Below are 11,520 nucleotides of genomic sequence, written 5' to 3' on the forward strand. Positions count from 1 at the left end.
GTTTCGTGGTTTGGCTCGTTCAAGCTCCGTCCATAAATGAAACATGCTGAGCTTGAATAAAATATTATGATAAAATCATTTGAACTTGAGCTTTGCAACTCATATTTTTTCATGTTAGAGGTGGATAATTTCAAAGTATTTGTTATTATGTTTTTTTTAGTTTATTTTAACATATTTCACTTTTTACTAAGTCGTGCTGAATAAAATTTCAAATTTGATTTACAAACGAACCGAATTCAAACTTGAAAAATTGTTACTCGAGTCAAGCTTGAACATAATATTTCGAACTTGAGCTTAGCTTAAGGATGAGTAATATCATCTCAACCGAACTTGAACACCTTAATACCTTATCACTAGTCTTTGCTCAAATTATACAACTATAAATAAATATAAAAAATTATAATTAATTTATCACTCAAGTATTTTATATATACATTTTTTGAAATACTAAATAAATTACAAATAGAGTCCTCCGTAGATCCTTCATGGCTGATTCAACAATGTGTATAAATTTAGCATGTACGTTCATGGGCTGGGCCATAACTCAGAGTTGGGCTGCAGCAAAAATAAAACCACAGGGCCTCTAGTCCAGTATCCTTTCTTGGGCTGGGCCAGCCCAAATTGAAATTCATGCCGAATGGGGAGAAACACTTATGAAAAAAAAAAAAACTAACGAAAAATCTTAAAAAACTTTAGTTTTAATGAAAGTAAATAAATAAAAGTATGGTGAATAGTACAAGAAAAAAGTAAAAATATGATTTTTTGTTAAAAGTAAATAGGGTATTTTGTTAAAACTCTATAAAAAGAATAAATCACTAATGAAAAATCTAAAATAACTTTAATTTTAATGTAAAATGACAAATAAAGATATAATGAATAGTAACAAGGAAAAGTAAAAATATAGTTTTTTTTTTTTTTTTTTTTGAAACCCAACGAAACGATTATATAGAAGCCTATAAGAGGCAAGCAGCAGAACAAAGCCAAACAGTGATAATGGAGATACCACAACGACCCCCCCCACCAAGTAGAGGCGTCATCCCCATCACCACCACACCCAAATTAGTGAGGACAAGGTAGCCCATCATTGTTCAAAACAAAGACCAACGAAGATGGAGGCCTTTCGACCCAAACAACATCACACATCTCCGGAAAATCAAAAGACGCTAACTCATGCGCCACACAATTAGCTAATCTGGGCACCCATGACCATCGGCAGTCAAGAAAATCCCTCTCCAGCTGCTTAACCCGAGCCAACACGGGAAAGGCCTCCCAACTACCCACAGACAGCGAACTAGAGAGACATTTTATAGCTTCCAGGGAGTCAGATTCCAATATGACATACCTGATTCCCAAAGCCGCACCTAACTGGCATCCATGCATCAACGCAGTGGCCTCCGCAGCAGCCGCCGAAGGAGCCCTGATACAAAACCCAATTTTGAGGCCTTGGACCAGCTAGCATCCACGTTGATCTTCACAAAAGGATTGTTCGGAGCACACCACCGCATGGCCTGATTATCCTTCCTCCCATCGCCCACATTTCTACACCCTACCGCTGCCTTTGCACCAAAGAAAGAGCTCACCGCCACAGAGATCGCAGCCAACACTTTTGGAGGACATAAGGGCACCCCATTAAACACAAAATCACAGCGGGCCTTCCAAATACACCAACACGTAAACACAATGTAAGAACGCCTCCAATTCGTATCCCCCGTGGTGCACATGTTCGGAGAGAAGACTGCCTGAATCCAGTCCACCCAATCTGGGAGAGAAAGCCGATCCACTTTATAACCCAACGCCCCTCCAAACCATATGGGTTCCACCCATGAACAGGATAGGAACAAATGCTCTGTGGTCTCATCGTGGCAGCAACAAATAGGACAGGTGGAGGTCTGAGAGGATCTCCGGCGAAAGAGAGCATCCCGAGTAGGAAGACAACCATGCACAGTAAGCCACAAAAAATGCCGCAACTTGGGAGGCACCTCCAACTTCCAAATACCTTTCCATAAATTCCTGGGGACCCCGCGAACAGAAGGCCGACGAGTATCTCTCAACTCTAGCGATCTATCTTGCAACCATCTATACCCCGACTTGACCGAGTAACACCCGTTCTTATTAAACTCCCAGACAAGCCGATCTTTACGACTTAAATCCCCCAGAGGCGTCTCCTCAATAGCCTGCATATCCTCCCCCGAAATGATAGGCTGCAAAAAGCCAAGGTTCCACCGCCCCGACTCCGGGCAAATAAGTGCACTAACACGTAAGCCAGGAGTAACCGCAACCGGACCAATCGGCTCCTGATGTCCAAGGGGCAAGGACAACAGCCATCTGTCCTGCCACACCCGAACCTCCTGACCCCCCATAATCTGCCAATGAGAACCCTCCCTGATCAAGTCCCTACCACAAAGAAGGCTACTCCATGCCCAAGACGCCCGACCACCCTTCTTCGCGTCCCATATCGAGCAATGGGGAAAATACCGAGCCTTAATAACCTGAGCCCATAACGATTCAGGTTCAGTAATTAATCTCCAGCACTGCTTAGCAAGCAGAGCATCATTAAATTCCTGAAAGTTTCTAAATCCTAAACCACCCAACTCGTTAGGAATACCCAGAACCACCTTTGAAACCCAATGAATCTTATGGGCTCCCTTCTTACATCCCCACCAAAATCCAGCCACCAACGCATCCAACTCATTACAAACAACTTTGGGGAATTTGAAGATACTCATAGGATACGCCGGAATAGCTTGGATTACAGCCTTAATTAAAACCTCTTTACCGGCACGGGATAGCGAGCTTTGTTTCCACCCTTGTAACTTTTCCATAATTCTTCCCTTCACATAAGCAAGACCACGCTGCTTCGATCGACCCCAAATAGCTGGAACCCCCAAATAGGTCCCCGGATTGTTAACCACAACCATGCCAAGAGACCTCCCCATCTGATCAGCGATCCCCTTCGGCACATTTACCCCAAAGAAAACACTAGACTTCATTAAATTCACCTTCTGCCTAGAAGCTACACAGAAACTATCAACCATATGTCTCAGATTACGGCAGTTTTTCTGATCAGCACACAGAAACAGGAGAGTATCATCAGCAAAGAAAAGGTGAGAAATCACAGGACCCGAGCCGCTCATCTTGACACCCTCCAACCGACCCTGATCAACCGCACTTTGAATCATTTTGGACAACACCTCCCCCACAAGAATAAATAAGTAACGAGACAGAGGATCTCCCTGACGGATACCCCGTGAGGGAGCAAAGGGCGCCCCGGCCTGCCCATTTAGGAGCACCTCGAATTTTACAGACGATAAGCACCCACTAATAATCGATCTCCATCTGCTACAGAACCCCATTCTTTCCATAACTGCATCCAAAAAATCCCATTCCACCCGGTCATAAGCCTTCTGCATATCCAACTTAATACCCATCTCAAACTTGTTCTTTGTTTTCCTCCCCTTTAGAAGATGAAACATCTCATGGGCGATACCAATGCTGTCCTGAATTTGTCTGCCCACCACAAAAGCATTCTGACTCGGAGAAATAATTGTTGGTAATAAGACCTTCAACCGGTTGGCGAGAATCTTAGAGAGAATTTTGTACGAGTAGTTGCACAAGCTGATAGGCCTAAATTGCGACACATATTCCGGATTTGGAACTTTGGGAATCAACACAATATGGGTCAGATTTAAGTGCCCCGTACCCGCTGACTCCTGAAGCAAGTCCCTGACCAGAGCAAAAATATCTTCCCTCACAATCTCCTAGTACGTATGATAAAAAATCCCCTGGAATCCATCAGGGCCCGGAGCCTTTAAAACTCCCATTTGCATAGCTGCCTCCTTGATTTCCTCCTCCGTCACAGGCGCAATTAATGCCTCATTCATCTAGCTAGAGACCGAGGGAGTCAAACAATCCAACAGGTCTCCCCAATCACGATCCCCGGCTGAGCAAAAAACAGAGGTGAAGTGATTTTCCACCAATTGGCGGACTTGAGATGGGCGATCTACCCAGCTTCCATTCTCATTCCTTAGCTTCACAACCTTATTTCTTCGACGCCTCTGAAGGGTGGAAGAATGAAAGAACTTAGTGTTGGCATCCCTCTCCCTCAGCCATTTAACTCTTGACCGCTGGCACCAGTAGCTCTCCTTTTGAAGCCTTAACTCATCAACTAGCCGGGCCTTCTCCCTTATCTCGGCATAATTCGGACCTCCAATCACGCTGAAGTGTATCTAACTGGGAAAGAAGCTCCTGGATTTTGTAGCTCCGCCCCTTGAATTTCGAATGGTTCCACCTGCTTAGCCGAGAACGGCACTCTTTAATTTTCCTCACCCATCTAATCACAGGACTACCAAGCTGCCGACCTTCCCAACAACTTTTCACCAGATCCTTACACTCCTCCTCCGCCGCCCAGTAAGCCTCAAACCTGAATATTTTCCTCCATTTCGGCCCCTCAAGACTCGAGTTCAGGACAATAGGGCTATGATCCGAGGCTAAGTCCATTCCATGCACTACATGAGAATTCGGCCAGCATTCCTGCCACCTCTCATTCGCAAGGACCCGGTCAAGGCGCTTCTACACCCAATCCCCTCTTCTCAAGCCTCTCCAAGTAAAGGCTGACCCATGAAAGCCCAAATCCAGCAACTGAGATGAAGACATGAACTCTTCTAAGAACTTGGGCCTATTATACAACACCTTAACATCGCCAGACTTCTCATGGTCCCAAATATATTCATTAAAATCCCTGCCACAAATCCACAGGATATCCGTGGGGGTAAAGTGCTTACCCATCCAATCCCAGAACACAGATTTCTCATTTCTATACGGGGTTCCGTACACCCCCGTAAGCCGACACCAATGGGTTTGCCCGTCACCTTTCATAACAGCATCAATAATATACTTTGACGAATATATAATCTTAACCTCCAGGTTGTCCTCCCACCACAGACTCAGACCTCCAGATCTTCCATTTGGCGAAACATCGAAACCATTTGAGTAGCCTAAACGCTTCCTCACTCCACAAATTCTATGATCTTTCATCTTAGTCTCAGATAAAAAAATCATAGAGGGTCTCCTATTGCGAATTAGCCCATGAAGAGCCCTGACTGTCGTGTCCGACCCTAGCCCACGACAGTTCCGGAAGATATAACTCATGGCTGGCCTGCGACTGTTGAAGGCCAGCCGCCACCGCCCCGAGCTGTCATGCCCGCCTTCCCTGCCACCCTCCTCCCACTGGCAGTATCCGACCCCCCATCCGATAACTCATTTCTCTCCTGGTGCTCACTTATTCCTTCCTTATTTGCACCCGAAGTACTTACCGCACATTCCATCATTAGACTCCCTTCCTTTGAGATTATGCTTCTCCCTAGTTCCGCCACCCTGCCTTGGCCTTTCTCCTCCATATCCGGGCCTCTAGGTTTCTTCTGTGAGACTGGAGTTAAAAATAGCTCATGCGATTCCACCCCCCTTTTGATCCCCCACAATGGGTCATCACCCTGAGCCGACAAAGCTTCATTGACCCCCTGATTATTTCCCGACTGCCCTTCCCCCCTTGGTTTTGTGCGTTCCATACTAGAGCTGGACGACGAATCCTCACCCTCTACCCGCTTCCTTCTCCGCCACTTCTTCGGACCTGTGCTCTGAATCGTTGGTGTTCCCCTCGACTCAACAGTTTGTGTACTTTCCTGTCCATGCACAATCGACTTCCGTAAGCAGCCTTGATTCTGAATAACCGCGTTGCCCGATCTGCGCACCGCACCTGCATGCCGGCGTTCTCCCCTTCCCACGCATTCCACTCTCGTAACTGCAACCACATCCCTGACCGGAGGCGCCTTTAACCACTCTCCATACGCCACTGCCCCTTCTCCAGTCACCTCAACAGTGCACTCAGTGTTGATATGCCCTATCCGGCCACACCGGTAGCAGAAATCCTGTAGCCGTTCATATCGAAATTCAACCCAGGTATCCTTGTTAGTATCCCTCCGAATCCAACATCCCTTGAATAACGGCTTTTCCGTATCCACTAGGATTCGAACCCGCAGAAATCCTCGAGCAAGGCCGGGATCCTCCATGGCTAAAAACTTTCCAGCCTCTTTTGTTAATCGCTGGATGTTATCTACGGAGGCTAGGCCCAGAGGAATTCCCCTGATTTGAACCCAAAATGGAACGGCATCCAGTTCCAGTTCCTCTAGAGCGAGCTCTGGCGGCCACTTCACTACAGAGAATACCTTTTTCATCACTGCCCATGATACCTGCTCAATGATTTTGGTAGCTACACTTTCATCTTTGGCCGATATGACAAAGACATTCTCCCTTACCTATTTTATTTCAACCTCACCCAATTCTTGCCAAGCTGCTCTAAGAATATTCCTGACTCCCCATTTATTCACTGGTTTCTGCGTGAGAACTTTCCCAACCAATTTGATTCCCTGCTCCATAGACGATAACTCCAGCGTCTGATTCAGTTGAACTACTAGCTCATCCACCCCCCTATTCGCCATTCGGTTGGAAGCCAACTTTCGAACTCGCCCAGTCTGAATCGCAGGGTACCCTTTAATTTCTGCGCACTTCCTCAGAAAGCACATATATCCCACTCGGTTTGCCTTCTGAACCCTTTTGTTAACTCGGCCGAGTAAGCAGCACATCAATAATATCCTCATAAATGTTAACAGTCGCCCATAATGAACTCTGTTATGCCAGACTAGTTGGGAAAGGCCACCAAACTGCACAGCTGCGAGGAGCCAGTCGATATCACATTTAAGATCAATTCGACCCCTTGGCAGTTTCCCCATTACTCCCCACCCACCAATCACTCCTACCAGACTCCACTTGCCCCACCCCCAACCTAATTAATTGAAGTTAATGCCCCCTGCCAGAATCACCGACATCCCCACAAATTGAACCCTCACCCTACCCCTACCCACACAAACCCTGCCCACACAAACCCCAATTGGACGAAATTAGCATCCCCCACCAGGTCAGCACAACGACCCCAACAACCCTCAACGAAGACCAAAATTGAACCTTCACCAGCTTTGAGAAACCCCAAATTCAAACCTTCACCCTAACCCTACCCACACAACCCAAATTGGACGAATTATCATCCCCCACCAGGTCAACACAACAACCCCACCAACCCTCAACGAAGAACAACCTGATTAGACAAAACCCACCCCCTTACCGTCGTCCTACCTCGATCCTCTCAACCCAACAACTCTCCCCTCTCGCAGTAAGCCAACAACCGTCATAAATAGGAGTACAAGAGCAGAAACCAAGACAATCGCAGATCTCGCAAACAAGACAAACCTGTAATCCCCACGCACGAAGGCGAATCTCACAAAGGAGCAAGCACTCTCACACCACGGAGAGAAAGAATTGATTAGCACCATATTCTTGTCTACTTTTCTTTTGAGTTTGGTCAATCAATTTCCAGTGGCACTTGTTTTGTCAGTAAAAATGTATTTTTTTTGTTAAAATAAAGGTATAAAAAAAAAAAGGATCACTGCCGTCAATTGACATTTAGCGAGATTCCTTCCTTCCGGTTGGTTTCTGTCTCTTGTCAGCGTCACTAACAAGTCTGCTCCTCCTCCGTCCGCATCGTCCCATCGATTCCGGCCGTATTAACACCTCCATAACTCCATAAGCAACAAGCAAAAGCAGCTACCTTGGAGCCACAGACACACAGAGGATTGAATTTGATTCGAGGAGAAGAAAACAAGGTAAACATCCAACCTACTCAATCATTCATGGTTATTTATTTATTTATCTTTTTATTTATTTATCTATTAGGGTTTTCTTGTCCTTCTTCTTCTGAATCACATTGTGGGTGTGCTTGTTTATCTAGGGTTTTTCTGCCATTAGGGTTTCGTTTCTCAATTTTGTAAACTCAATTTTTCTGTTTTATGTTTCTGACCCTAGAATAATTTGGGGTTTTGTTTTGTTATCCTTTTCAAAGGAATTGGATTTCTGTTGTGGTTGTCTTACTTACAAACCGTTGTGGTTTACTTTGTATTTAGGGTTTTCTGATTGTTTGTTTGTTTGGTTGCAGTCATCAGTTCTTCCAGTTCCAGTCATCATTGACTAGTTAGTATTATAGTGTGATTAAGTGAGTTTCAAATTGTGGATTGTATAGCGTTTGCATATACATGTGTGTCTGGATGTTACTGTAATGTCATTGCATGTGTGTTTCCGGAAATTCCATGACCCCTTTTTTCCTGGAATACTTAGAGCTAACGGAACACTTGATGCAAAACAAGCGCAATGGCGTTCTAGGATTCATTAGTGACCCCACTTAGTGGGATAAGGCTTTTGCTGCTGTTGTTGTTTGTCTGAATTTTTTTTTTCTTTTTTCTTCCCGTTTTGTTTTGTTGTTCAAGGCCAAAAGAAATACATGGGAAAGGAAAAGACTACAGATTTGGAGTTTGAAGCAAGGAAAGAGAAGAAAAAGTTGAAGGAGAAAAGGAAGACAGATGAACCAGGTAGAAATTCCACTTTGATTGAAGGCTCCGAGGACAAAATAAGTGAGGCAGTTCAGGTGGAGAAATTTGACAAGAATGGTGAAAGTGGAGAAGGGGTCAAAAAGAAAAAGAAAAAGAAGTGGGAAATGGAGGGGGTCGACGGTGGATTGAAGTCGAAGCAGAATGATGTACAGCAGCTCGGAAATGATAAAGAGAAATCCAATGAATTTGACAAGAATGTAGGAACTGATAAGGAAAGTGGGGAAGGCAATGGTGGAACTGATAGAGAAAGTGGAGAAGGGGCCAAAAAGAAAAAGAAAAGGAAGAAGGAAACAGAAGGGGTCAATAGTGAATTGAAGTCGAACCAGAGTGACGAACAGCTGCTCGGAAATGATGGAGAGAAATCCAATGGGAAAATCATGGAAGAAGCTGACATTGCAGATAACAAAAAGAAGAGAAAGAAACTATCTGAGGATGACGAAATGAGTGATGCTGAAATGAACAAAAAAGAAGTGAATAAAAAGAAAAAGAAAAAGAAGAAAGAGAAGACAGAACAGGTGGGTGGTGAATCGGTACAGAACATTGTAACTGATGGAAAGGAGGCTGGAGTAGAAGGTAAGCATTCAGAAGGGCAAGTCATGGAGAAGGGTGGAATCATGAGAAAAGAGAAAACAAAGAACAGTAAGAATTCAAGAAGTGAAATGCAGGAAACTGGAGGTGAGAAATTGGGAAGCGTAAGTGGAACTCAAGAAAATAATTCCTTAGAGAACGATAGTAATGTTCATGGAACTGGAGACGAGATATGCAACAGAAATACAGAGGATAAAAATTCTGCACATAAAGAAACATCAAAAAGAGTACATTTTGCTGATGATATTGAGGTCTTTTCACTGTCTGATGGCTCAAAAGATGCAGAAGTGGGCAAGGTACGAGGTAAGCGGTTTTCAGCAGAAGAAGACGAGCTTGTGAAAAAGGCTGTTTTAACATACATAGAGGAACATCAGCTGGGTGACGAAGGCATTGACATGGTACTCAATTGTAAGAATTACCCTGAAATCAGAAATTGTTGGAAGGATATTGGGGAAACCTTACCCTGGAGGGATAAGAAAAGCATATATTATCGAGCCCATATGTTATTAGAACGAGCTTCAGAACGTACTTGGACCAAGGAAGAGTATGAAAAAGTCAGACGTGCCGCTATCGAAGCCAAGGAGAAAGGTGAAGCCAAACCCAACTGGAGAAAGGTGGGTAATGAACTTGGCAAACATAGAATTCATGTCAAGGATGCATGGCGTAGAATAAAACTGCAAAACATGAAGACAGGAGTGTGGTCCCAAGAGGAGTACCAGACTTTGTTTGATTTAGTGAACAAGGATCTGCGGATGCGGGCGATGGAAGAAAAAAAATATTCCAAGCATGGGATGCTGCGAGATAATATTAAGTGGGAGGCAATCAGTGAGACTTTGGGCACCAGAACCAATCCTGTTTGTTGCCAGAAGTGGTATAACCAATTGGCTTCACCTTTGGTAGCTGATGGTCAGTGGGCTGATGTTGATGACTACCGCCTAGTTTATGCACTTGACAGCTTGGATGCTTGTTGCATGGAAGAAGTTGATTGGGATGATCTGCTTGAGCATAGGTCTGGAGATGTATGTAAAAAGCGATGGAATCAAATGGTCAGACACATTGGTCAGTATGCGATGAAGTCATTTGCAGAACAAGTTGAAATTTTGTCGAAACGTTATTGTCCTGATGCGCTTGAAGCAAAGGAAGCCTGTGACAGTAAGCCAGTAGTCGAGTAAGATTTATCTGGCATCAAATTAGCTGATATATGTTTGATAGTGTTGAACATTTAGTTTGAGTATTTGGTATCAAAACTGGCTATATTATGTTTTGCTTTTTTCGTTTTTAAGCTTTTGTATCAAACTGGTTATGTTGAAGAACTCTCCTTGCCGTTTGTTTGACAGTCGTGTTTATCCATTGAGAAAGAGAGACGCGTTTCATGTCTAGCGTTCTGGATGCAAGGTTAACTGTTTGTTTTCAACCATTTTGATTGAGAACAATATTTCGTCAAATCGTAGGAGTGTCATACAATACAGTAGCAACCTTCTTGTTTTGGTTTGTACTTTCATCCTCAAGACTCTAGTTTTCTCCTTTTCCTCTCTAGGAGTCAGTTGTCCTATATACATATATTATGGTTCCTTGGCTTTTAAGGAGTCCGTTTGTTTTAGGGTAGATAGGAAATTAGCCTAGTCTTTTGTTTCTTCGTTTCTCCCTCTCTCTTTTGGAAGACTTTGATTTTTCTTTAAAAATTAGGACTTTGTAATTTTGTGATATAACTGCGAAGGATATATGTCTATCTATATAGGTTTTGTGCTCAACTTAGAAGGATGATGCATCTACTGTGTTCTCTGGTGGTTGTGACAAGCAAGTTAAGAGTGGCCTTTGGCTGCTAACCAACCAGTGACCGTTACATACATGATGCACCCATAAAAGAGGTTGCTTGGGATCCCGGAGGAATGAACTACTTAGTTATAATTAAAAACTATAGTTATAACCAAGATATTCGCCGATTTCTCCCCGAACTTGTAAGGAGCTATCAAATTTTTGCCTGAACTTTACTTTTAATCGATTATCCCTTGAATTGCTATAATTGGCTAATTTCTCTCTGAACTTTAATTTTAGCCTTACCCCCTTGAATGTTTATAATTGGCCAGTTTATAGTAAATTCAAATTTGAGTCTTGAATTGAAATCGGTGAATCGAAATAGTTATGTGAATCAAATGACAAAGAAGGCTAATGAAATGAAATCACAACCCCAACATGTTGGTGAAAAAGCAATGGCATCACACTCCCATCAATGTGGTGAAAAAGCAGGACCGTGAAGAAGATTCTTAGACGTCAGCGTTAGAGATAAAATTCAAACGAAAAGTGTATGGAGTAAACTAGCAGAAGAGAAGAAAAAAAATATATAATAGGTTGTCCATATTAGGGATATAGTTACTTTTTTGCCCTCTAGAATGTGCCGTGCACATGATCAAGGTAGATGAAAATTTTCAAAACCTAAACG

The 11,520-nt window shown here is 43.6% G+C and overlaps 2 protein-coding genes across 2 annotated transcripts; one reads left to right on the forward strand and one right to left on the reverse strand.

Annotated features, from left to right (window-relative positions):
- Positions 1-5,144: 5,144 nt before the first annotated feature.
- On the reverse strand, positions 5,145-6,230 carry LOC103953669. Its single transcript, XM_009365436.2, has one exon. It carries the CDS (start codon positions 6,228-6,230, stop codon positions 5,145-5,147), a length of 1,086 nt encoding a protein of 361 aa, XP_009363711.2.
- Positions 6,231-7,117: 887 nt separating this feature from the next.
- On the forward strand, positions 7,118-10,416 carry LOC103953631 (RNA polymerase I termination factor-like). Its single transcript, XM_009365400.3, has 2 exons — positions 7,118-7,712; positions 8,370-10,416. Exon 2 carries the CDS (start codon positions 8,384-8,386, stop codon positions 10,250-10,252), a length of 1,869 nt encoding a protein of 622 aa, XP_009363675.2. The 5' UTR covers positions 7,118-7,712; positions 8,370-8,383; the 3' UTR covers positions 10,253-10,416.
- The last annotated feature ends 1,104 nt before the right edge of the window (positions 10,417-11,520 follow it).

Source organism: the organism of the source record quoted next, unplaced genomic scaffold (genome assembly GCF_019419815.1).
Source record: "Pyrus x bretschneideri cultivar Hongxiangsu unplaced genomic scaffold, Pyrus_bretschneideri_v1 Contig14, whole genome shotgun sequence".
NCBI classification, from domain to species: domain Eukaryota; kingdom Viridiplantae; phylum Streptophyta; class Magnoliopsida; order Rosales; family Rosaceae; genus Pyrus; species Pyrus x bretschneideri.